The sequence below is a fragment of the Arvicola amphibius genome, chromosome X (genome assembly GCF_903992535.2).
Source record: "Arvicola amphibius chromosome X, mArvAmp1.2, whole genome shotgun sequence".
Classification (NCBI taxonomy): domain Eukaryota; kingdom Metazoa; phylum Chordata; class Mammalia; order Rodentia; family Cricetidae; genus Arvicola; species Arvicola amphibius.
The window spans coordinates 16,623,034-16,650,458 of NC_052065.1; the positions used below are offsets into that span (position 1 = coordinate 16,623,034).

The 27,425-nt window shown below is 45.3% G+C and overlaps 1 protein-coding gene across 2 annotated transcripts; it reads right to left on the reverse strand.

The window, feature by feature from the left end:
- Positions 1-11,990: 11,990 nt before the first annotated feature.
- On the reverse strand, positions 11,991-27,181 carry Gpkow (G-patch domain and KOW motifs). Of its 2 annotated transcripts, none has more exons than XM_038316797.1 (11): positions 27,020-27,181; positions 24,205-24,365; positions 23,977-24,101; positions 20,890-20,999; positions 19,365-19,578; positions 16,378-16,510; positions 15,499-15,637; positions 15,158-15,281; positions 14,998-15,067; positions 13,816-13,901; positions 11,991-13,733 (listed from the first exon to the last, which is right to left on the reverse strand). In XM_038316797.1, exons 1-11 carry the CDS (start codon positions 27,151-27,153, stop codon positions 13,599-13,601), a joined length of 1,431 nt encoding a protein of 476 aa, XP_038172725.1. In that variant the 5' UTR covers positions 27,154-27,181; the 3' UTR covers positions 11,991-13,598. The 2 variants fall into 2 exon arrangements, with proteins under 2 accessions (XP_038172725.1, XP_038172724.1); XM_038316796.1 differs by lacking the exon at positions 27,020-27,181 and adding an exon at positions 25,440-25,654.
- Positions 27,182-27,425: the final 244 nt, after the last annotated feature.

Genomic DNA, 27,425 nt, shown 5'->3' on the forward strand with positions numbered 1-27,425 from the left:
CTATCCTGAAACTTGTTTTATAGAACAGGCTGACTTCGAACTCACAGACGTCTACCTGCCTCTGCCTCTCCAGTGCTGGGACATATTTTGTCAAGGTCAAGAAACCAGAAGCTGGAGAAATGATTCAGTGGTTATGATGAATGAGTCCATTCAATTCACAGCACCCATATGTAAATCACAACCTTCTGATACCCCTTCTTTCTTCAACAGGCACCCACACATGTGCACATACACACATACAAATAAAAATAAGTCTTAAAAACACTATTTGGGGGCTGAAGGGATGGCTTAGAGGTTAAGAGCATTGCCTGCTCTTCCAAAGGTCCTGAGTTCAACTCCCAGCAACCACATGGTGGCTCACAACCATCTATAATGGGGTCTGGTGCCCTCTTCTGGCCTGCAGGCATACACACAGACAGAATATTGTATACATAATAAAAAATAAATATTTTTTAAAAAAACTGTTGAGATGACTCAACAGTTAAGAGTACTTGTTCTCCAGAGGACCTGGGTTCTCTTCCCAGCACCCACATGGTGACTTACAGCCATCCATAACCCCAGTGCCAGGGGATCTGACCCCCCTCTTCTTACTTCTGAAGGCTTCTACCATGCATGTGGTTCACATGCATACATGCAGACAAAACATTTATACATACATATTTTTAAAAGTTTTTATTGAGCTCTACATTTTTCTCTGCTCTCCTCCCTGCTTCTCTCCTCCCCTTCTACCCTTTCCCAAGGTCCCCATGCTCCCAATTTACTCAGGAGAGCTTGTTTTTTTCTACTTCCCATGTAGATTAGGTCCGTGTATGTCTCTCTTAGGGTTCTCATTGTTTTCTAGGTTTTCTGGGATTGTGGTTTGTAGGCTGGTTTTCTTTGCTTTATGTTTTTTTTTTTTTTTTTTTTTTTTTTTTTTTTTTTTTTTTTTTTTTTTGGTTTTTCGAGACAGGGTTTCCCTGTAGTTTCTAGAGCCTATCCTGGAACTAGCTCTTGTAGACCAGGCTGGCCTCGAACTCAGAGATCCGCCTGCCTCTGCCTCCCGGGTGCTGGGATTAAAGGCGTGTGCCACCACCGCCCGGCTCTTTGCTATGTTTAAAAGCCACTTATGAGTACATGTGATAATTGTCTTTCTGTGTCTGGGTTACCTCACTTAAAATGATGTTTTCTAGCTCCATCTATTTGCCTCCAAATTTTAAGATGTCAATATTTTTTCTGCTGTGTGCTACTCCATTGTGTAAATGTACCACATTTTCTTATCCATTCTTAGGTCGCGGGGCATTCAGGTTGTTTCCAGGTCCTGGCTATGACAAACAATGCTGCTAGGAATATAGTTGATCACATGTCCTTGTGGTATGGTTGAGCATCCTTTGAATATATAACCAAAAGTGGTATTACTGGGTCTTGAGGAAGGTTGTTTCCTAATTTTCTGAAAAATCACCACACTGATATCCAAAGGGGTTGTACCAGCTTGCATTCCCACCAGCAATGCAGAAATGTTCCCTTTTTCCCACAACCTCTCCAGCATAAGTTGTCATCAGTGTTTTTCATCTTGGCCATTCTTACAGGTGTACGATAGAATCTTCAGAGGTTTTTTTTTATTTGTATTTCGCTGATGAATAAGGCTGTTGAACATTTCCTTAAGTGTCTTTCAGCTATTTTAGATTCCTCTGTTGGGAGCTCTCTGTTTAGGCCTGTACTCCAATTTTTTATTGTATTATTTGTTCTTTTGATGACCAATTTCTTGATTTCTTTATATATTTTGGAGATCAGCCCTCTGTCCAGTGTGGGGTTGGTGAAGATCTTTTCCCATTCTGTAGGCTGTCGTTTTGTCTTGTTGACCATGTCCTTTGTTTTACAAAGCTTTTCAGTTTCAGGAGGCCCCATTTATTAATTGTTTCTCTCAGTGTCTGTGCTGCTGGGCTTATATTTAGGAAGTGGTCTCCTGTACCAATGCATTCAAATGTACTTCCCACTTTCTCTTCTATCAGGTTCAGTGTGTTCATATTAATATTGAGGTCTTTAATCCATTTGGACTTAACTTCTGTGCATGGTGACAGATATGGATCTATTTTCATTCTTCTACATGTTGATGCCCAGCACCATTTGTTAAATATGCTTTTTGTTTTTCCATTTGATATTTTTTGCTTCTTTATCAAAAATCAGGTGTTTGAAGGTGTGTGGATTAATATCCAGGTCTTCGATTCTGTTCCATTGGTCCTCCTGTCTGTTTTTATGCCAATACCAGGCTGTTTTCAGTACTGTAGTTCTATAGTAGAGTTTGAAGTCAGGGATTGTGATGCCTCCAGAAGTTCTATTATTGTACAGGATTGTTTTGGCTATCGTGGGTTTTTTGCTTTTCCATATGAAGTTGAGTACTGTTCTTTCAAGGTCTGTGAAGAATTTTGCTGGGATTTTGATGGGCATTGCACTGAATATGTAGATTGCTTCTCGTAAGATTGCCATTTTTACTATGTTAATTCTACCTACCCAAGAGCATGGGAGATCTTTCCACTTTCTGGCGTCTTCTTCAATTTCTTCCTTCAAAGATTTCTCTTTACCACTGTTCTATATCATCAGCCCTTTTAAAAATGATTTATTTAGGCCTATTGAGATGGTCCAGCCCATGTGGGCACTTGCCACCAAGCTTGACAATCCGAGTTTGTTGGTGGAAGACAAGGAGAGAACCTACTCTATAAGTTGTCCTTTGACCTCTACAAGCACACCATGGTACACATACTCCCCCCAAACATACATAAAATAAATCAATGTAAAACTTTCTTCTTCTTTTTTGGGACAGGATTATGCTGTGTAGTCTTGGATGGTCTGATTACTAGATAGTGCAGGCTGGGCTTGAACTCCTAACAGTCGTCCTTCCTCTGCTCCCTGAATGCTAGGATTACAGGTGTGAGCCACCATGTTTTATTTCCTTCTGTCCATTCATCTTTTTCTTGGCATGTGTGGGGGAGGGGTACCAAGATAGGGTTTCTCTGTAGCTTTTGGAGCCTGTCCTGGAACTCACTGTGTAGATTAGGCTGGCCTTGAACTCACCTGTCTTTGCCTCTGAATGCTGGGATTAAAGGCGTGAGCCACCACCTCCCGGCCACTCAGCCATCCATTTTTATGCCTTTCATCTATCCAGAGTAGGCCTTGGCACAGAGTGTTAGAAAGAACACTAGTTTTTCCTTTTATGCCCTCACCTGTACCTGCAGGGGTCTTGCACTAACCTCCCTCTGTGCCCTTGATACACTCCTGTGTATAAAAGCAGTCCCTTCCTGCTTTTATAGCCATGTGTGACACCCATCTTCAGAGGATGTTTGGAGGTGTTTTTATTTCTGTGAATGTTTTGTTTGCATGTAGGCGTGTACCAAGTGCTGGCAGAGCTCGCAGTTCAAGGCCACTTGTCTAGGAGTGAGTTCGAGGCCAGTCAGGGATACTTACTGAGACTTTGTGTCAGACAAAAACAGCAACAAATTTAAATCATTAAATAAAGTAATTAAACTGATATGAAGGAGCCCAAGCTGGTGGGGCCCCTTGCCTATGAATTCGTGGCCTACAGTACAGAAAGAGAGAAGTCAGACAGTAGAAAGTGTTTGCTTAAATTGAAGTGTGATGTCTTCTCCTTTAGAGACTGTTTAAAGGCAAATAAACAATAGATTATATTGAGCTGGACATGATGATCCATGCTTTTAATTTTAGAACTCAAGAGTCAGAGGAAGGTGAGTCTCTAGGGGTTCCAAGCCAGCCTGGTCTCCATAAGTAATCAGTCAGACATACAAATGAGACCTTGGCTATATATATATAGTTTTTTTCGAGACAGGGCTTACCTGTGTAGCTTTGGAGCCTCTTGGAACTTGCTCCGTAGACCAGTCTGGCCTTGAACTCAGAGATCCACCTGTCTCTGCCTCGAGTGCTGGGGTTAAAGGTGTGCACCACCACTGCCCCGCCTTTAAAAAATATTTTAAAAAGCTAAAGACAATCCAAGGGCCTCCTCTACCTCCTGGCTATTTTAGCGAACATCTATTTACTTATCTATTACTTATACAGTTAATAATATTGAGAAATTAAGTTATGTTGTGTTTTTTTTAACCAGGAATTCATGACAATCTAATGCCTCAGCCTCCTAAGCGTTAGAATCACCATAGGTTTGAGTGGCAGGCAGAACAAAAGTTCTGACAGTCCTCTATCACAGAAACTCAAATACAGCAGTCCTGAACCTGTGGGTTACACCCCATTTGACAAGTCTCTGTCTCCAAAACGATTTGCATTACTATTCCTAATGGTAGCAAAATGACAGTAATGAAGAAGCAAGGAAACTGATTTTATGGTTGGGGAGGGGGGGTCACCACAGCACGAGGAACTGTATCAAAGGGTCGCAGTTAGGAAGCTTGAGAGCCACTGCAGGGAAGACTACACTAGGATAACCTAATGCCTCACCTCCTAGGCTTTTGTCCTGAAGTATACCCTCTTGGCCCCACCTAGGAACCTAACAGACAATCTCGGGCCCTCGGCTCCCAAAACTCGGCTCTCTGCCTACCCAGTCCCACGGGACGCTAAGGCTCCCCCAGTAAATGGGTTGGGTTTCTTCCTTTCGTTTAGCCGCGCAGGCGCAATGTGTTGCAACAAGGTACAGAAGCAACCCCTTGGCCTCCCCTACCGCCGGCAGAGGGCGTGCATCCAGTAGCGCCTGGAGCTACAGGAGCTTGTGCAGGACAATTTAGCCTTGGACCCAAACCTGGGGAGAACACTCATGATTCCTCATTCAGAAGACCCAAAGAATCCCCTCAAGATAGCAGGAGCGGCTGGGCATGATGTCTCATGCTTATAATTCCAGCACAGCAGGCAGAGAGGCAATAGGATTGCCACAGGTTCCAGGCCATCCTGGTCCACATTCATGTAGCTAGCGAGGGATCACAGTGAAACCGTGTCTCAGAAGAAAAAAAAATCTCATGGAAGCTGGGCAGGTGGCTCAAGCTGCAATTCCAGCATTTTGGAGGTAGAGACAGGATTGAGAGTTCAAGGCCAGGCTCAGTTATATAAGAAGGCTGGGCTGTAGAAATGGCTCAGCAGTTAAGAGTACTGGCCAGTCTTCCAGAGGGCTCGAGTGTCGGTCCCTGTACCAACTCTCTAATCTCCCAACTCTCTAACTCCAGTTCCAGGGGATCCAATGACCCTTTCTGGCGCCAGGCATAAAGTTGTGCCCAGACATACATACAAGCAAAGCAGCGATGCGCATTAAAAAATAAAATTAGTTCCAGGACATGATCCAAAGCTACAGAGAAACTCTGTCTAAAAAAGCCAAATAATGACAACAATAATAATATAAAAATTTAAAAAAAAATAAAAAAATAAAATAAAAAAAATTTAAATGGGTAATGGATATGCATCCGTGGGTAAAGTGCTTGTCTTGCAGGTTTTAGGACCTGAGTTCAGAACCTCAGCATGCATGTAAAATCTGGGCAGAGTGGTATATCTCTAATCTCAGCAGTGGGAGGTGGCAGGGATGACAGAAGGATCCCAGGGGCTCAGTAGCCCACCATTTAGCCAAAGTGGCAAACTCTAGTTCAGTGAGAGACCCCGTGTCAAACACAATAGAGAGCCAGGTATGGGGGTACTGGCCTAGACTCTGGAAAACAGGTAGACAGACCTCCGAGTTTTGAGGCCATTCAGGGCTACATAGTAGGACCCTGCCTCAAGCAAATCAAAACTATGTACGGGGGCTGAAGATATGGCTTAATGGTTAAGAGCACTGGCTGCTCTTCCAGAGGACCCAGGTTCTGTCCCCAGTCCCCACATGGCTGCTCACAACTGTATTTCCAGTCTCAGCATATCTGATGCCCTCTTCTGGTCTCTGAGGACTCTGCATGCATGTAATATTCAGACATAGATGTAGGCAGAACACCCAAATACACAAAATACTAATATATTTCTTTTGGTTTTTCGAGACAGGATTTCTCTGTGGCTTTGACGCCTGTCCTGGAACTTGCTGTGTAGACCAGGGTGTCTTTGAATTCGCAGAGAATGGCCTGTCTTTGCCTCCTGTGTGCTGGGATTAGAGGTGTGTACCACCACACCCCGGCTGAGATGGCTCAGTCTTTAGAGCATTGGCTGTTCTTCCAGCAGACATGGGTTGGATTTCCACAAACCACAGATCCTGGCTATATCACTGTTGAGTCCCACCTTGGGGAAAAAAAAATGAGAAGCCCAGTAGAGGCTTGTGAGCCCATCAATGAATTCTAATGAGCCAGGCGGTGGTGGCGCACACCTTTAATTCCAGCACTTGGGAGGCAGAGGCAGGTGGATCTCTGTGAGTTCGAAGCCAGCCTGGTCTACAGAGGGAGTTCCAGGACAGGCTCCAAAGCTACTAGAAATTCTGTCTTGAAAAAACCAAATGAATAAAGAACTTCTCATAGGCTTTGTTTTAGACATATTCCCATATTCTGCCTTTCCCTCCTTACCTGCTTGTCCTAACTCTGGCCTTTATCCTCCTCACATCCCTCGACAGCAGTTAAGGGTTTCCTTTCGTCCCTACAGCTGGTAGTTGGTAACTTTTGGACAGTCCCTCTGGGGCTGGTACCCCCAAAATGCCACACCTGACACTGAAAATTCATCTGGAGAAAGCCAGACCGGCCATCACCCCAATCCCATAATGGCAATTAGGGACACCTCTTGAGAGGGGGGTAGGCATTGGCCAGACAGTTTAAAGGAAAAAGGCCCCAAGGAAAAGCATATCATTTCTTTTCTTTCTATTTTCTTTTTTGGCTAAAACACAAAAATGTCTGGGCACCAAAGTGTTTTGGGAAACCTGATCTTGAATCTGGCTCCTAAACAATTCTTCCAGAGAGGAAAATAGTGAAATAAAGACTTTGCAAAGACAAATTTCTTTCTAGTCAAGAGAATAAAATTTTGAACAGGGTGAAAACCTCATATTCCAGTTGGGCCTGTTCATCAAGAAACTACCCTTTGGAAGGTATCCTGACCTTAAGCCAGTGGTTTCTTTACAGCCTAAGGGCCTTGACCTAACAGGGGTTGCCTACAACCATTGGAAAATACAGATATTTACATTGCAGTTCACAAGATTAGCAAAATGACAGGAAGTAGCAACGAAAATAATTTTATGGTGTGTTGGGGGTCCCCACAACATGAGGTATTAAAGGGTTGCAGCATGAGGAAGGTTGAGCACCACTGCCGAAAGCCATGTTTAAGTCATCACTCAGAAGTAATGTACTGCTACTAGAGCCTCCAAATGATCAATGTATGCTTACTAAGTCTGAAATACAAAAGCACAATAAAAGAAGAAATAATGAGAAATGCTTGTTTTTTAAATCAAAAGCAGTCAGTCCAGCAATGACTTGTATTCCCCTAATTTCCCCATTCCCCCTTGCTTCACATTGTGAAGTTAAGTTCCCACCAGTGGGTATGATGCAATGCAGCCAACACCTCCACCTACAAATAAAAATAGCCATGTTGGCCCAGATGTGCGTTCTAGCACTTCTTTTGCCACCCTCTCCTCCAAGAACTAACTTACCTAGCTACTTTATTTTTCCCTTTGAGTGTTCTTTTGTGCAAGGCGAGATTATTTATTGCCTGTTACTAACACCATGCATACCTATTTGGCTTGGGTTTTTTTTTTCCTCGAGACAGGGTTTCTCTGTGTAGCTTTAGAGCCTATCCTGGCACTAGCTCTTGTAGATCAGGCTGGTCTCGAACTCACGGAGATCCGCCAGCCTCTGAGATTAAAGGCATGCGCCACCACTGTCTGGCGGAACCATGTAGATCAGAATGACCCGGAACTCAAAAATCAGCCTGTCTCTGCTTCCCTAGTGCTGGGATTAAAGAGGTGCACTAGCATGCACAACAGCATTGATACAATTTAAGCTGTAGTATGATGAAAGCGCCATGGCCTGGTGTGTGATCTCACTAACCTTGACAGAAAAAACAAGTACCCTCTGCTGACTTTTGACCCGCGATCAATTTTATTTTATAATTTTTGTTTTCTGAGGCAGGGTGTCTCTGTGTAATAGCCCTGGCTGTCCTGGAACTCGCTCTGTAGACCAGGCTGGCTTCGAATTCACAGATATCCGTCTGCCTCTGCTTCACGAGTGCTGGTATTAAAGGCGTGCGCCACCACCGCCCGGCTGCGAGCAATTTTAAACACTGAGGTGGTATTTGAACCCACGATCCCAGGTCCTTAAAGCCCGGCTTTCCCACGATGCCTAGCTACAGGTCACAAGCACTGCGCATGCCTAGAAGCAGTTCCGGGAACCGGGCGCAAGGGTGAGGGGTGGAGCTACGTTATTCCCAGGACCGCGCAGCCGCAGAAAGCAGCCGACCCCGAGTCCGGCCGGCGACCAATCGGAGCCCACCGGGGCAGCGCCTCAGCCAATGGCCTGCGCGAGGACCTCGGGAGCGCGTTCCAAATGGCTCGAGGGGTCGCAGGAAAGCGGGCGAACGTGCCGGGTGGGATAGCGGCGTCCCGCTGGACCGATAGTGCCATCCGCCCTCGCAGAGTGGTGGGAAGCACGCCCGGACGGGGTTTTGGGGTGAGCGGATGGTGGCCGTCTGCGGCCGAGACGCCGCTTCCCGGTTTGCCTCGCTCCTCCGCCATGGACAAGTGGAACGTCCCAAGATGGCCGCGCCCCGCAAGGGCTGGAGCCGGGCGGCGGCTCCCGAGTTCCCCCCACGCCCGACATCCATGTGGTTCAGTCCAGGCCGCCGCCGCGATCCTCGGCCCAGATGGCCCCCTCCGGTCACACGCAGTGGTTTGGGCCGAGCTAGCGTCACAGGCTGGGGAGTGGCTACTTCCCTGAGCAGCAGGTCTTAGGGTGGGTACAATCCTGAGACTGCAAACATTTGTAAGGGAACACATAGTGGAGCGACCTGGTTTTCACTTTTGAGACAGGGTCGCACACTCTTTATTGTCCAAACTGGCTGCTAACATCCTGTGTTGGCCAGATTGACCTAAAACTCAAGGAGATCCTCCTGCTACTCTGCTGAGCACTGGGGTTACAGGAGTGATTGACAGGGTGAGGAGGGGCTTGGGAGAATACTGAACGTTACTCAGATATTTCATCAAAGTAACATTCGTGAGCCCGGCATAGCGGCATACTCCCTTAATACCAGACTCAGGGGAGAGGGGCAGAGGCAGGCGGATATCTGAGTTTGAAGACATAGTTTACAAACTGAGTTCTAGGACAGCTAGGGCTACGAAACGAGACCCTGTCTTGAGTTCTCGCCAAAAACAAACAAACAAAACAAAACAAAACAAAACAAAACAACCCAAATAACAAAAATAGTAACAATAGGGGCTGGAGAGATGGCTCAGCAGTTAAGAGCACTGGCTGCTCTTCAAAGGACTGGGCTCATCCCTAGCAGCCACAAGGTGGCTCACAACTCTCTGGAACTCCAGTTCCAGGAAACCACTCTCCTGGTCTCCACAGGCACCAGGCACTCACGTGGGGCAGAGACATAGAGGCAAGCAAAACACCTAGAGATTTAAGATAAATAAAACCCACCAACAATTAGCTTCATATCTTTTTTTCATAATTCATGTCCATTACCTGCATTCAGTCCTTCCCCATTCCCTTATAGTCTTTCTTGTTCTTTTCTTTGCTATACTGTACCCCATGTATACATTTGCTTTTTTACATACATATATTATTGGCTACATTCCAAATATAACATAACATACATTTTTTCTGAGGATAAAATACATTCTGAGTTCATCCATTTTCCTGCTGTTAGCGCTGAGTAACATTCCATTGTTTTAAATATATTGTTGTGCCCGGAGTCTGAAACCCCAAAACCACCAAGAGACCAGATCCGATGCAAAAGCAAAGTCTTTTTTATTACAAGTTAAACGGGGTCCTCCGTTCCTATGTCCATCTGTCCGTCGGTCCACCCGCTGGTCCGACGGAGTATGAGGGACCCCAAGCTGCAGGGGCAGGGGGATAGAGCAAAGGGGGGATGGTCTGGGAATCTTCAAGTTGCATGGACAGTCTCAGGATAGGCACACCTCCGGGCTGGGGGAACCTGTCCCGAGCTAATTGGTCAGTTGCAGCTGGGGAAAGGTTGCTATACCTGGAAGCCCTGGGGGAGCAGTTACTGCATTCTACCATTATCAGTAAAGCACATCCAGAGCCCGCCAGCGCCAGCTAACTTCTGATTGCTTTCTTACCAAATGGAGGATACCTGGCAATTTCTTCCCAATAATTAAGGCAAGGCCCGGGGCTCAGCACATCCTGCTCAGTCAGGGGCCTATATCTTGCTGGGTCTTTTCTGCAGCCTGTCACAGTTGCCAATGCTGGGGTAGGGAGTGCTAGGTGCACTCTTCAATATGGCTAATGAAAATTTGGTGTGTGTGTTAATGGACAACTAGATCGATTTCATTCTTTGCTATAGTGATTAAAGCAGCGATAAACATGGGGGTGCCAATATCTCTATGGTAGGGTATGGGGTTCTTTGAGAAATCTTCAAACTGATTTCCACAATGACTTTATATTAGCTTGTACCACTATCAAAAGTTGATTAAGGGTTCCTTTCTCTCCACATCCTTTCCAACACTGGTTGTCAGATTTATGGACAGCCATTCTAACTGGGGTGAGGTATCTCAAAGTAGGTTTAATTTGCATTTCCTTAATGGCTAAGGATAGTGAAAACTTTTAAAAATGGTTATTGGCCATTTTTGTTTGGTTTTCCCCATGCAGACCTCAAACTCAGGTATCCACCTGTCTCAGCCTCCTGAGTGCTGGGATTAAAGGCATGCGCAGTCACTATCACCACTACCACCCTCCAGCCCCTGTTTTTTTTTTTTTTTTTTGAGACAGAGTTTCTCTATGTAACAGTTCTGACTATCCTGGAACTCACTTTGTAGACCATGCTGGCCTTGAACTCACAGAGACCTACCTGCCTAAGTGCTGGGATTAAAGGCATGTGCCACCAAACCCAGCTCATTTGTACTTTTTGATGAGTGGCAATTTTGTTTCCTTGGTATTTAATTTCTGCAATTCTTTGTAAATTCTGGCTATCAGCCCATTGTCTAAGGTGTAGCTAGTGAAGATCTCTGCTCTCGGCTCTGCCCACTGTTCCCTTTGCTGTACACGAAGTGTTCAATTAAATACAGTTCCATTTGTTGACAGTTTGGGTTAGTTCCGGTGATATATTCAAAAAAGTTCTTTAGGTCAAGCATGATGACACATGCCTTTAATCCCAGCACATGCTGGGGGTCTACAGTGAATTCCAGGACAGGTTCCAAAGCAACACAGAGAAACACTGTCTCGAAAAACCCAAAACAAAAAAGGGGGGGGGGAGAAAAACACGGAGAAGAGATGAAGGAGGAGGATAAAGAAAGGAAAGAAAGAGAAAAAAAACTACAGACCAATTTTTTGATGAACACAGATGCAAAAATTCTTAACAAAATGCTTACAAACTGAATTCAGGAATACACTGAGAAGATTACACATTATAACCAAATGGGATTCATCCTAGAAAGGCAACATTGTTACAACATACATAAACAACAAATGGAATACATTATATAAACAAACTCAAGGACAGAAATCACATTAATTATTTAAACTGATGTTTAAAACACATTGGACAAGTTCTACAAGTTTTTTGTGATAAAAGCTCTGGAGACTGTAGGAACAGATGGTAAACACCTCAAAATAGTAAAGGTTATATCCCAACATGTTATTATAGCCAACATTATATTAAATGGAGACATACTGAGCATTTCCTCTAAAATCAGGAATGAGATAAGGAAAGTTGCCCACTCTCCTCTACCTATTTTCTACAGTGTCAAAGTCTTAGCTGTAGCAATTACACAAGAGACATAAACGGGTAATAGGAAGGGGAAAGCCACACTCTATTTCTTTTTTGAGACCCACCACTATGTAGCCCTATGGAACTTGCTATGTAGACCAGGCTGGCCTCACACTCATGGAGATCTGCTGGCCTGTGCCTCCTGAGTGCTAGGATCAAAGCTGTGTGCTACCACACCCAGCCCATTTCCTGTTTTTAAGTTTTTGAAGAAAGTCTTTTGATGAAGCTCAGACTGTCCTAGAACTCATGGAAATCTTCCTGTCTCAGCTCTCAAATGCTAGATTACAGGTGTGGGCTACCAACCACACTTGGTGACTCACATCGTTTTTGTTTGTTCATTTTGGCTAGAGAGTTCAGTTTGCCTTTGTTCAACAGAGTCAGCAATTTCCCTTTTCCTGGTGGTACTGGGGATGGAACCCAAGGCTTTACACATGTTACGTACATACACCAACACTAAGCCCCATCCTAGTCCCAATTATCTTTATCACCCTGTTCTGGGGTATTTTGATTCTTTTCAATTATGCCATAGGCATTTAGGTATTTTTATCTGTGGCCCAGATCTAAGTCAAATACCATTTATTCCATGAATGACTTAAGCTTCAAATATGATTTAGAAGCAATAGTGTCTAATACTCGACTTCTCTTGTTGATTTTTATCTTACACCATTAAGCAGGAAAAAGGTTCAGGATTCTCAACAATAACCTTTTTAAAAATATAAACAGAGACACTGCATGAGTCAGAAATAGCTTTTAACCTGCAAGCTAATAATTTAGGACTAAAAGTGACTGGCTTCTTTGGAAATTAGAAGTAACCCATCCCATCTGTGGGCATAAGTCTCCATGTCTGTTCAGTGCATCCTCACCTCAGTGACATTCCTGGAGGTCTGCCCTGGATCAAGGATAACGGATGCCCTACTAGAGTTCTCGGTGGGAGCAGCAGTTTTCCCTTACTCAGACAAACTACCAGAAATAAAGTGTAAGGAGGAAAGGTCTATTTTGGTTCACAGTTTTGGAGGTTCTAAGTCATGGCCTAAGCAATCTCTAGCAGGCCGTAAGCTTTCAAAGGTCAAAAATAAGTGTTACTAGCATCATCCTGGGCAAGAATCCTTTAATATATGGATATATGGGCTAGAGAGATGGCTCAGTGGTTAAGAGTGCTTGCTGCTCTTTCAAAGGACCCAAGTTTGGTTCCTAGCACCCATGTTGCGTGTAGCTTCAGCTCCCAGGGGACTCAACACTAACAGTCTCTGAAAGCATCTGTACTCATAATCACACACTCTCACACAGGCACACACATAATATAACTAAAAATACAATAAATCTTAAAAAAAGAAAGATACGGGCCATTGAAAGCCATTCAAGATCAAACTCAGGAAGCTGTTCTGAGATGTGGCACTGGAGATTCTATAGTGTTTGTGAGAGGACAGATCTCATCATTTCTATGTTCCAAGAGGGAACTCTGTATTGGATAGGTAATTTAACTTGTCCTGCACCCTGAGCAGGGAAATGAGGCTAAGAAATGAAGTAGCTCCACCTCAGTCATCTCAGTTCCCACCTCAATTCACAGCTCACATACTGGTTTTGATGTCATCTTCCCACTTTTTAAAATGGGCTTTATTATATTCTAAATTTTGGTAAATAGTCTGGTCTATCAACTCACATCCCTGTTCTTGTACCTCAAAGGAGGATAGAACAATTGTCTCCTATCTTCTCCATGGCATCCATTGTAGATTGGAACACAACTAGTGACATCCTCGGGGATGACAGTGGTCCACATGTCAGTCTTCATCTGAGTTACTGGAACCCATGTACTGGCAGACAGCATCATAGTGGAGCTCTACAACCTGGTTCTCTCTCCCAAGTTGCACCAAAGCTTGACTCTGCACCCTGTCCCGACTCAGAAGAAGTCCCACCTGAGGAGGGATGGGGAGAGTCAGCAAGGGCAGCCCAGATCCTTAGCGATCTCCAGAATCATTTCCAGGTATGGGGACTCACCTTTCCAGCATGTGGTCCCAGCACCACCATCACACGGTGACCCTCTCCCTTGGGAATCAGGGTTTCCAGCATGTTTTCTGTCACGCCTGCAGATGAGGTAGAAAGAATGAGATCCACAGCAAGGGCCAGCCTGGCTAGATCCTGTCAGAAAGGCCTTTGCTAATATTTATTAGAGCTACTCCCTACTCGCAGACAGGGTTTCTCTGTGTAGACTTGGCTATTTGGGAACTCAGAGTTCCACCCGCTTCTGCCTCCTGAGTGCTAGGATTAAAGGTGTGTGCCACCACCACCTGGCTGACAGAGCTAATCTTCTATCCTGTTGATAGATGGAGTCCCACTCTACCCATTTCACAGGTGAGAAAACCAAGTAGTCCACAGAAATAACCACCGTACAGGAGCATTTTCCTACAAAAACTATTTACTGGGCATGTTCTCAACCTGCCCTGCAGCGTGAGCCTATTATGTACTTCTTTCTGTAAAGGCAATAGTTTTGAGACAAATAGTCATTTTAATGCTAATCTGACATGAAAAATAAACAGGGCTTAGGTAATTCCTCCCAAGAAGTATGTGCTCTGAAGAGGATGCTGGGCCTTCAAAGAAACTGACCAAGGGTTTCTTTGTGTAACAGTCCCAGTTGTCCTAGAACTCACTTTGTGTAGAGCAGACAGGTCTCAAACTCAAAGATCTGCCTGCCTCTGCCTCCTCAAGTGCTGGGATTAAAGGTGTCCACCACCACCGCCTGGATGGCCCTCTTTTTCTTTTTAAAACAAGATCTTACACCACAGCCCAGGTTGGCCTAAAACTCACTACAGTTCAGGTTGGCCTTGAACTTGTAGGAATCCTGCCTTAGTCTCCTAAATACTAGAATGGAGCCTTTCTTTCTTTCTTCTTAAAAATTTATTTTAGATTTATTTTACATGCATGAGTATTTTACTTGCATGTATGTCTATGACACCATGTGTGTGTCTGTTGCTCGCTAATGTCAGAAGAGGGCATCATATCCTCTAAAACTGGAGTTACAGACAGTTGTGAGCTGTCATACGGGTGCTTGGAATTGAACCTGTCTTCTGGAAGAGCAGACAGTGCTCTTAACCACGGAGCCACTTCTCTAGCCCCTGAACACACCTTTTCTTTATCATCCTCTAGGATGAGAACATCCCAGGTATAGTGATTCAGATTTACCTTCTAGAACTCGGCCTTCATCTGTCCGACACACACAAGTATCTGGGCTCGGGACATCTTCAATTGTCATCTAGAGAGACGAATGAGGAGGAAGTAAGATGTTAGAAAGTTAAAGGGCCTAGTCCCAGGTGAAGAAGGGGACAGGTTGTGGGGTTCATACCTTGGTGTTGTAATACCGGCCACCCTTGTGCAGTTTGTCAATGAACCTCACACGTAAGTCCCTGTGTAACCAGTGCTTGTTCTTAGTGGTTGTTTTCTCACTCTTTGCCACAGGTTCATCCTGTCTGTAGAGAAAGCCAGCACCTGGATTAGCTTTTTCTTCAGCCATGTTAAAAGCAACCTATCTTTAAAGGACATGCTGTAACACACCTACCCCACTGCTGCTCCCAGTTCCTTCCATGCCCTACCTTGCCTTGGAAGTTCTCCCTGACTGCTAGAGCCTCCCCATACCTTGCCTTCTTCTGCAAGCCCAGAGGCCCGGGCTCCTGCCCAGGCTCCTACCGGTCTGGAGGGTGTTTCCGCTTCCTCTCTGAATCCTTCTGCCTCCTCTTTGAGTCCTCCTGATTCTGGAGGGCCTTCAATGACAAGGCTGTTTCAGTTGTTCTGTTCTGCTGCTCTGTGGAAGTTTTGCTCACATGGCCTGTTCAAGGGAGTATAGGGACATCAAGGAGAAAGTTTCACTGGCATTTCTTCTCAAGGGCCAGCGTCCTCTTGCCAAAGGCCCCATTCCCTATCCACCTCCTTCAAGAAGCTCCTCTCAACCAGCCCAAAGCAAAGACACAGCAGTCAACTGCCTAGTGCTCATAACAGAGTGGAAGAACTTCAGGGACATCTAAGCTGCCCCCCACAACCATTACTGTTCTGTTTGCCTCTCCTTTGCGCACACCCTAAGCGCCCCGAGTCTCATATTTAGCAAAAGAGAGGACCATCACTCCTAAGACACAAGGACCCCCTGGTTTCCATACCCATTTCTTGCTGCTTAGAGTGGATGAAGATGCAGTGTATTAGGTCAACCCTTTCTCAAACAGAACAAACTAGGCTGGGGATATGGCTCCATGGGAAGAGTCCACTCAGTACTGTCAAAGCTGTGGGCTCTATTCTTAACACCACCAAACAAACAAAAAGTAAATGAACTATTTTTTATTTTTGTCCCTTCTCATGCTTGGCCTCTGACTGGAAGCCAGCACTACTCTTCTTCTATCCATATCTGGACTGTCCTGAAACTCACTTTGTAGACCAGGCTGGCTTCAAACTCACAGAGATCAGCCTGCCTCTGCCTCTGCCTCCTGAGTGCTGGGATTAAAGACATGATATAGATGGGTCTTCTATCTATCTGTCCCCATGCTTCCCCGAGTTTCCAGCTCTAACAAAGAGTCTCACCTGGCTGTGAGGTGTGGCTATCAAACTCCTGCTGGGAAACAGGCCGTAGGCAATACTCACTAACAGTCACAATGTGGTTGCCTACTGCTAGCCGAACCATGGCCCGCACATTGTCAGGATCAAGGCCTTCTACCTAAGGTGGGAGGAAGGGATAAGGCAGGGGGTAAATCAACTACAGCTGCTAGGTCTAAAATGTCTAGCCCTTACCTCCAAATGGTCTGAGCTCTCTGTGTCTGTCTTACCTTGCTGTGACTTTTTCATCTGCTTGGTTTGTTTTTGGATAGAGGCTCTCACTATGTAGCCCTGGCTGACCCATAACTCAAATCCACTGGTGTCTGAGTGCTCGGATTAAAGGTGTATACCAGTATGCTCAACTGGATGCTGTGACCTTAGATGCCTAGGACTAGGCATGGTTCCTTTCTACTAAACTGTGATTCCTAAGAAGTAGGACCAGGCATGTCTCCCTTAGCAAAATGTAAAATAAAGACTTCTTTGTGTGTATATGTGGTGTACATACATGTACCTACTGCTTTTGTGGTGTGTGGAGGACAGACGTTCACATGAGGTGTCTTCCTTGAATGTCCATGCACCTTTTTTTTTTGGAGACTATGTAACTAGCCCTGGCTGGCCTTGAACTTACTATATTAGCAGGCTGGCTTCAAAGTTCTAGAATCTGCTGTCTTTGTCTTTTAAGTGCTGGTTATACTTCTTTGAAATTTTTAATTTATATGTGTGTGTATTTTGCCTGCATGTATGTATTTGTACACCATGTCGTGTGTGTGCCTGGTGTCTGCTGAGCCCAGAAGAGGGTGCATGATCCTCTGGAACTGGAGTTATAGACAGTTATGAGCTGCCTTGCGGGTGCTTGGAATTGAACCAGGGTCCTCTGGAAGAGCAGCCAGTGCTCTTAATGGCTGAGCCATATCTCCAGACTCTCCCCCCCCCCTCTTTTTGAGACAGTGAACCTGGAGCTCATTGACTCAGCTAGGCTGGCTGGCCAATGAGCTCGAGTTCCACCTAGAGTCTCTACTCCCCAGCTTTGGGTTATAGAGGCATGTGTGCCTGGCTTGTGTGTGGGTGCTGTGGATCCAAACTCATGTCCTCATGCTTGCATCCGAAGTCAGTCACTTTACATACTGAGACATCTCCCCACCTCTCATTTTTTTTCAAGATAGGTTCCCGGCTAGACTAGTATTTAAGTTTCAAGGACATTGTGGGATACGTCATTCTCTCCCTTTTGGTTGAGAACTGAGGCTCAAAAAGGCCCAGCAAATTGTTCTGGAGTACCTACCGAAGCAGTGAACCAGGCAGGCCTGCAAGAGTAGGACTTACGCTGAAGAGATAGCTCAGCAGTTGACAAGTCTTACTCTTGCAGAGGACCTGAGCTCAGTTCCAGAATCCAAGCTGGGTGGCTCACAATCACTTGTTAATCCAGCTCTAGGGGCAGCCCAATGTTAAGCATGTGTCCTCACCTATCCAAACCCACATACATACACTTGTTTTTGTTGTTGTTTTGAGACAAGAGGTCACTATGTAATCTTGACTGGCCTGGAACTCACCATGTAGACCAGGCTGACCTCATATTCAGAGATCTGCCAGCCTCTGCCTCCTGGGTGTTAGGATTAAAGGCATATACTACTATGCCTGGCTACACATAAACATATTTAAGAAACAGTGCCATGAAGAGTTTTACATTGAGCGAGTTCCTTCCTTTCTCACTTCCTGGCCACTTTGGTTACTGCTCTTGGTTGGGGGCTGCCCTGAACATAAGATAAAAAGATGGTGACCACAAAGACAGCGAGGTCTCTGGAGTCAATCAACTCTAGCTTCCAGTTTGTTATGAAAAGTGAAAAGCAGATGCCAGGATACAAGCAGCATCGCTTATCCTCACCACCACCTGCCAGCTTTGAGGCAATCTGAAATAGAATACTATGCCAAAACTGGTGTCCGCACTGCCAGTGGCAGTAGCACTGAATTGGACACAGCAAGTGGAAAGTACAACAGAGTACTCTGCTGGCTTGCTAGGTCATTGTGATATTATTAGAAGCATGCCAAACAGACTGGTGAAAAGTAAACCAGAAAAGCTCTTTTTAAATAAAACTACCAGAGCTCGTTTTATTGCTATATGTGTGTGTGTAACCCTCCCACAGATCCCTCTCTACTCTTTCAAATTCATGGCCTCATTTTTACTAATTGTTTATATATATCTCCATCCCTAAATATAACCTGCTCAGTCCATATAATGCTACCTGTAAGTGTTTTCAGGGCTGACTGTTTGGCATTTAACTTTCCTCAGTTGCTTATAGTTCTTTGTGTGGGGTTGAGGCCTCATGGGTTTTTCCCCATCTAGTCTGGCATGCTTATTGATGCCATCCTTGTTCAGCTCATGCTTGGTGAGACTTTATAGATGTAGCTTCTGATTGTTGCTAGGAGACAACAATCTTATAGCAAAGTCCTCCTTGATCCTTTGGTCTTACTTTGTGCTCCCATTTCTGCAGTGTTCCATGAACTTTAGGTGCAGCAATGTTTTGTAGATGTAGCTATTGGGACTGGGCTCCACAGCTCTGTATTTTGACTAGTTGTGGTTTATTTATTTTTGTAAAAGGGTCTTGTTATGCATCCTAGGTTGGCCTTGAACTCTTGGAAATTCTTCTGCCTCAGTCTCCTAAGTGCTAGTGTAATAGGGATGTTTCACTATGCCCTGCTTCTTTCTCGTGGTTCTATTTTTTCCTGTAAAGACCTCTATGCCTTTAAATTTTTTATTTTACTTTAGAAAGTTACTAGGCTGCTTTTGGACTTACTATGTAACCCAGGCAGGTCTTGAATTTGTCATCTCCCTGCCTCAGTTCCTGGAGTATTGGGATTACAAGCATGTACGACACCTGGCTTGACTGGCAGCCTTTCTATCCACAATTCTTCCTCACTTGGGCCCTCAACGCAATCTTCCCTTCTACCTGAATGGCTTCAGGGATATGCTGGTTTCTTACCTTCCCGTAGAGGCCCCGGTAAGGGCCAGACAGGATCACAACTGCTCCTCCAGGAATCAACCCTTGAGGTTGCCCTTCCTTCTCCTTCTCTCGATCCCCATCTGGTCTTGGTGGGTGGTGAGAGCCAGTGGAGGCTAAGGCCTGGGCCTCCATCAGGTTGGCACCTAGCCCTAAACCTTTGGGCCTTAGAGAGTTGACTCGGGGCTTCACTACTCTGCAGAAAGAACACAGGCTTATGGGAGTACAAGTCATCAACACTTTCCTGCCAGTGTCCAAACACACCCCAGAAATACTTAGTTTTAATTTTTTTAATTTATTCGTGTATGTTTGTGTACCATGACACACACGTGAAAATCAGAGGATAACTTGTGGAAGTCTATTCTCTTTCTACCATGTGAGGCTGAGGTTGTCAGGTTTACGGGCAAGGGCCTTTACCTGCCCAGCCACCTCACCAATCCCACAGCTATATTCAGATTACCCTTTTTGATATCACATTAGAACTTTCTGAGCTATAAAAATGCCAACTTTTCTTTTTCGGTATTAGAGGCTGAATCCAAGGCCTCAATTATGATAAGCATACTGAGGTGCACTCTTTTTTTTTTCTTTTTTTGGTTTTTCGAGACAGGTTTCTCTGCAGCTTTTTTAGAGCCTGTCCTGGAACTAGCTCTTGTAGACCAGGCTGGCCTCGAACTCAGAGATCCGCCTGCCTCTGCCTCCCGAGTGCTGGGATTAAAGGCGTGCGCCACCACCGCCTGGCCTGAGGTGCACTCTTAGCACCCCAAAACAGCAATTGCATTTGGTTCAAGTGAATTAACTTGTTGGGCATACTAGCTATTACATCTTACCTACAAGTGTCAAGTTAGGTTTGTATAACAAATATAGTAATATCTCTATAGAAGAAACCATATGATATGTATACAGAGCAAGGGGAACAGTTCAGAAACAGTTCCATACAGTCATATTTGACTACCAAATGACTTAGGAATTCCTTGGGATTTACATCTGTGAAGGGATTCTGTTTTTCAGTCCTAGGGATGGAACTCACGGCCTTTTACATGCTAGGCAAGCCTCTATCATGGGGCTCCAAACCAGCCCAACAAAGGTATTATAACTCTATGAAGAGTAAACATGTTTAATTTCTGCTTTCTAGGGACTAAGGTTTGCCATGTGCACTTCATGAGTATTAATTTCATTTAGCTCTTGTAACAAACCTGTGAAGGCAGCACTATCACCTGCATTTTTCAGATGAGCAAACTGATCCACAAAGAGGAAACTTTATGTAGGTGGGATCTTTCTTACTGTTTTGAAGGCAAACCTGAGGTCGTTTGCTTATTGGTTTATTCTGTTGCAACAACAAACTTGAACCTAGGCTCTGTGGAAACCAGAGTTTAAAACAGTAGTGGGCAACTATTGAACTGGTGAGGGCGATAATGATCTCCCTCACCACCTGGAAGGTTCTAGATTAAACCTAACCACAGGGATCTTGTTTATACCCACTGTCCACCCCTACCCCCACCGAACTCACTGACTGAAAGTATTGCCGATGCCTTTGCCAGGTTTCCATCCCATGCCCCGCAACATGGCCAGCCCGTAGGCCTCCACAGGGACTGCCTCATAGTCGGCTTCCTCTGGCACCTATTGGTCAGGCAGGAAAAGGAAGTCAGGCTTTGCTTGTGATGGGCTGTTTGCAATGTATTTTCTGCCATTCATGAGATGACTTCAAACACCTCTGGCCCTTGAACAACATGTGTGTCCCTGGTTTCAGTGCAGGTCAGAAGAGAGCACTTGATGCCCTGAAACTGGAGGTATGGGTGTGTGTGCCATGGGACTTCAACCCAGCAGTTCTACAAGATCAACAAGTGCTCTTAACTTCTGAGCCATTGCTCTAGTACCCCTTATTCCCCAATTCTTTTTTTTTATGGTTTGAGACAGAATCTCATTGTGTATCTCTGGCTGTCCTGGAACTCTCTGTGTTGACCAGACCAGGCTGCCCTGTAACAACCTGTCTCTGTCTCCAGAGTGCTGGGATTAAAGATATGTACCACCACACCCAGCTCTCAACAAATATTTAAAAGAATCTATTATAGAGGCTGGAGAAAGAGCTCGGTGGTTAAGAGCCATTCTGCACATACTTACATGTAGGAAAAAGTTATGCACATAAACTAAAAATAAATATTAATTCCTTAAAACTTTTTAAAGGAACTATTTTGTGCAAAGTGCTATTTTAGGTGCTGAGGATAAGGAACTAATAAAATGGAAAACCTCTTTTGGGCTTATGTTCTAGTTGTCAAGACATTACAATAAATCAATCCAGAAAACATGATATATCAGGTGGTGATACAGTTTATAAAGAAAAATAAAGCAGTAATGTGCACAGTGGCACTGTCCAGTATCCTATGTTTGAGACAAGGAGGGAATGTGATTTAAAGCCAAGAATCTGATACCAGACTGGTAACACGGTAAAACCGTATCTCAGAAACAAAAACAAAATATTGGCTAAGGGCCAGGCGGTGGTGGCGCACGCCTTTAATCCCAGCACTGGGGAGGCAGAGGCAGGCGGATCTCCGTGAGTTCGAGACCAGCCGGGTCTACAAGAGCTAGCTCCAGGACAGGCTCTAAAGCTGCAGAGAAACCCTGTCTCGAAAAACCAAAAAAAAAAAAAATTGGCTAAGGGAATACAAAGAGGAGTACCACTGACAGTTAATCAAAGATTAAATAGGAGAAGGCGTGAGGCTAGGCGAAGGGTGTGCTGCTCTGAACAGACACAGCTGTAAAAAATAAAGGCCTACTGGGCCTGGAGGCACATGCCGCAGTGGAGGTGGGAGCAGATCTCTGTGAACTCAAGGCCAGTCAGAGCTCTACACTGAGACCCTGTCCCTCCTCCCCCCCAAAAAAACCCCAAAACAAGTGGGGTCTGGAGAAATAGCTCAGAGGCTAAGAGTACTGACTGCTGTTCCAGGGGACCCAGGTTCAATTCCCAGCACCCACATGACAGCTCACTGCTGTCTGTAACTCCTGTACCAGGGGATTCAACATCCTCATACATACTTGCTGGCAAAACGCCAATGTACATTAAAAAACAAACAAGGGAGCTGGAGAGATGGCTCAGGGGTTAAGAGTACTGGCTGCTCTTCCAGAGGACTCAGGTCAGTTCCCAGCATCCATATGGCAGCTCACAGTTACCATGGATACAGAGTATCTAAAGAAGTGGGGGGGTGCAGGGAGAGAACACAAAGCCTGATAGAGGTGGAGACGTGAAGACCAGAAGTCCAGGGTCATGCTTGGCAACAGAATGAATTCAAGGCCATCTTGAACTGCATAAAACTGTCTCAAAAAGAAACCCAAAGCATATTTGAAGACTGGTGATAATGGTTCAGGTGAAAGAAAGGGTACTACAAAAAATTATGAATAAAAGCTAAAAAGCTGAGTTCAAAAATGTTATTGAATAATAAAGCTTTATTCCTTTACAGCTACCCCATACACTGCAAGTTGCCTCAGATCAACACATAACACATCGATTGAACACCATAAGTGTGCTGTTCATGGGCTGTTGCTGCCATTAAAAATACGCACACCAGGCCAGGTGGTGGCACACACCTTTAATCCCAGCACTAGGAAGGCAGAGGCAGAGGGATCCTATTGCAACCCCCTTGTCTGTTCAGGATTTTCCCACAGCTCTCAGTTCATTCACAGGAAAAGACAACTCCCCTCTGTGGCTCAGAAGGCCCTTTTTCATCTGGCCCCCTTCCACCTTTATCTACGGTCTGACCCCTCATTCATTCCAATCCAGTCACACTAGCTTCCTTAGTGTTCTTCAAGTACTACAGGTTAAAAAAGAACAAAGAAGGGGTTGGAGCGATGGCTCAGAGGTTAAGAGCATTGCATGCTCTTCCAAATGTCCTGAGTTCAATTCCCAGCAACCACATGGTGGCTCACAACCATCTGTAATGGGGTCCGGTGCCCTCTTCTGGCCTGCAGGCATACAGACAGAATATTGTATACATAATAAATAAATAAATATTAAAAAAGAAAAGAACATCCCAGCACTCGGGAGGCAGAGGCAGGCGGATCTCTGTGAGTTCGAGGCCAGCCTGGTCTACAAGAGCTAGTCCCAGGACAGGCTCTAAAAAAAGCTGCAGAGAAACCCTGTCTCGAAAAACCAAAAAAAAAGAGAAAAGAACAAAGACGCTGGGCGGCGGTGGCACACACCTTTAATCCCAGCACTCGGGTGGCAGAGGCAGGCAGATCTCTGAGTTCGAGGCCAACCTGGTCTACAGAGCAAGTTCCAGGATAAGCTCCAAAGCCACAGAGAAACCCTGTCTCAAAAGCAAACAAACAAAAAACCAAAAACCAAAGCAACAAAAAAGAACAAAGAAAGAAAGAAAAAAAGGAGAAACAAACAAATGTGGTTCCAAAGAGTGTGTACCTTGATGGAAGCACTTTTTAAAAACACCATCTATTTGTTAAACTGCTAATAAGGGTGGAAAGAAGAAAGGCTAATCAGCAAGGTTTTGGGACACAGACACACAGACACACACCCTGCGATGTTTCAAGAGGATAGGCAGACAGGGTAGAGGGAATGATGTAGGAAGGAGGCAAAGGGGCAGCTCACTGTCTCAGCCTGAGGTTTGCTGTCTGTTCCTTCCCCACTGGGACTGCATCCTTTCTGGATCATAGGGATAGTAAGCGTGGGATCAACACCTGCATTCTCCCTCTCCTCCAGGGACTTCTTGGATTCTAAGAAAGAATGGGAGGGATCAATGAGGCCATACTCTCTCCTTCCAACTTCCCCCTCTTCTATCTGCACTGGGGCAGAGCAAAGTGGGGAGGTTTCACTTACCCTCAATGAGCTCCTTCACAGCCAGAGACAGCACACCATCTGACGTCAACTCAGTCCTAGTTTCTGAGGATGGCTTAGGGCTCTTGGACTGTGGTTGCCTGCGAGAGCCATTCTGGATCAATGGGATGACCAGTTCCTTGGGGGCTTCTGGAGGGTTCACGCTGATGTAGGTAGAGAGAGAAAAGGTTGGGAAAGCAGAAATATCAACCCAGTCCTATGAACCATGTTCCACGGGTTACTTTTCACAGGTCCCCGCCACCCCCCCACGCTCATTTTTTTAAACACTATCTCATTATGTAGCCCAGGACGGTCTTACTCAGTCCACCTGTGCAGCCCCCTAGTGCTGGAATTACAAGCATGCATCATCTTTCCTTGTGTCCCCAGCTTTCGATGTGACTTGTGGAAATCATTCCTAGGTTCTCAACCACAACAACCTACAGATTCTCCCCAGTTCCAGGCTAGCAAACTGCTTTCCAGATAGCTGTCTTTCAGAAGTCCTTCCCTTTGGAATTCCAGATCAGTTTCTTTTATTTAATGTATTTTTATAATTTATTTAACTTTATTTTATGTACATTGGTGTGACGGTGTCAGATCCTCTGGAATTGGAGTTACAGACAGTTGTTAGCTGTCATGTGGGTGCTGGGAATCGAACCTGGATCCTCTGGAAGAGCAGTTAGTGCTCTTAACTAATGAGCCATCTCTCCAGCCCCAGATCAGTTTCTTAATTATGCTGATGATGGCCTCCCCAAACCTGAATCTGCCTTGTTCTCCAAATCGGAAAAGCTCCCAAATAGTTCAGACTATCATTCTCCCTTCTTTCCCTTTCTCAGAACGCACATGTCCTCAAGTCCCAAAGACTTCTTCTCTTGAGAATATATACCTCTGCCTCTGGGCATCACCCATTTCACCCCCCTCTCTAACAAACCTCCTCCTTCTTGCCCTTAAATTATTAAATTTAATAATAATTAAACTAAATTTTATTTTTCTTTCTGCTTTTTTGTTTTTAAGATAGGCTCTCATATAGCCCAGGCCAGCGTTCAAATCTCGATCCTCCTGCATCAGCCCCCACGTATTGTCATTACAGGCGTTTGCCGCCACTTCTAGATGCTTCCATAAATTTCTTACGGCTGTGTTTGAGGCTTTCCAAGCCACCGTCACCAAGACAACTCATATTCTGGCCTTCCGCTTACGTCCACCGCACTGATTTGCAAAACGTGAAAGACCCAGTGTTTCACCTCTGCAGCTCCCTCCCTTCCACAGTTTTCAAGAAATCTTTCTCCTCTGAGGCCCGTCCTTCGCCGACTCCGGGGTCTACCAGTCGCCTCCGGGCAGAGGTGCGAGTAAAACCGAAAGAAATCGGGGCCGCTGAAGGGACAGCCGGCCGTGCACTTTCTGGGTCCGCCATCTTGTCCCAATTCCCAGGCTAGCGCGCTGCTTGCTGGGAAGTTTAGTTTAAGCTCGATACACTAGGGGCCCACCGAGGAGCAAAAGAACAACCTATCCCACAATGCAATGCTTCTAGGCCGGCCTAGAAGCCGTGGGAAAAAAGCGATCCTGCGTTTAAACGCTTAACGTCATAGGAACGCGCCGCGCCGCGCCTTCTGGAAAATGTAGTTCTCAGTGTAGTTCTTGGTAGAAGATCAATTCGGTTCTTGCGAGGTTTTCAAATCTTTGTAAGGCAGTTTTAGGGCATCCGATACCCACTTTCAAACTCCGTAGGCACCATGCACACACGTGATTCACATACATAAATGCAGGCAAAATGCTTATATACACAAAATGAATAATAGATCTTGTTTGACAAATACATATGAGCATCCAAAATATGTAGGACGTGTCATAAGGAGAAAACACAGGACTGTGCCAGGCATGTGGTTCAATTTGCAGTGCTGGTATTTATACCTTGGGCCTCGCCTAGGCAAACACTGTACCACTGAACTATATTTAATTTCTTTTCTCTTTTTTTTCTCCTTTTTTTTTCTTTTCCCATCTTCTTATACTTTCTTGTCAAATGTCTTTCCTTTCTTTTTGATTTATTTTGTCTTTCGAGATAGGGTTTCTGTGTAGCCCTGGCTGTCCTGGTACCCGCTTTGTAGTCTAAACCGGCCTCAAACACAGAGAGATTTATCTGCCTCTGCCTCCCGAGTGCTGGGATTAAAAACACGCGCCACCATGTCCAGCTTATTTCTTTTTATTTTATGTGCATTGGTGTTCTGCCTGGACGTATCACTGTGAGGCAGTGTAAGATCTCTTGGAACTGGAGCTACAAAGGAGGAGGTCTAAGGCAAACTCTATGTAAGCTGCCATGTAGATGCCGGAAATTGAACCTGGGTCCTCTGGAAAAGGAGCCAGTGCTCTTAACCATGGCACCACCTTTCCAGCCCTGGAGCACAGGCATTCTCTGTTGCAGTTTTCTGACCCTTTTGAGTTTTTGGATGAAGCAGTGTCTTCTGGTCTTTGCCACAAAGGACAGGGACCTTCCGGGCTGGAGCCTCTTTACTTGGGTGCCCTCTCCCTCGCTCCCTCTCTCTCTCCCTCTCTCTCTCTCCCTCTCCCTTTCCCTCCCTCTCTCCCTCTCCCTCTCCCTCCCCCCTCTCTCCCTCCCTCCCTCCTTCCTTCCTTCCTTTCTCCCTCCCTCTCTCCCTTCCCTCTTTGCCCTTCCCTTCTTCCTCCCTCCCTCCCTCCCTCCCTCCCTCCCTCCCTCCCTCCCTCCCTCCCTCCCTTCCTTCCAGCACTATTAATAAAAGCTCTGGGTCAGAAATTGGGGTTCAATCTGAAGATCCGAAAAGCAAAACAGTCAGCCACTGGCTCTTACCTCGACCTCAGTCTGAAATGGCGATCCGGCCTCCAGGAATCTGAGAATGAGACTGTCAGAGAGCTGTCTCCTCCTGTTTTATAATTCTCTCTAGGGCTGGGATTAAAGGCGTGCACCACCGTGATTAAAGGCATGCACTGTCCGGTTTCTATGACAACTAGTGTGGCTACTGGGATTAAAGGTGCGTGTTACCATAACCTGGTCTGTAAGGCTGACCAGTGGGACTGTTTTACTCTCAGATCTTCAGGCAGACTTTATTTATTAAAATACAATTGAAATGCTACCACACTTCCTTCTTTTCTTTCTTCCTCCTTTCCTTTCTTCCTTCCTTTATCTCTTTAGTTCTTTCTTCCTTCCTCCTTTCTCTCTCTCTGTCTCTCTCTGTCTCTCTGTCTCTCTCTCTGTC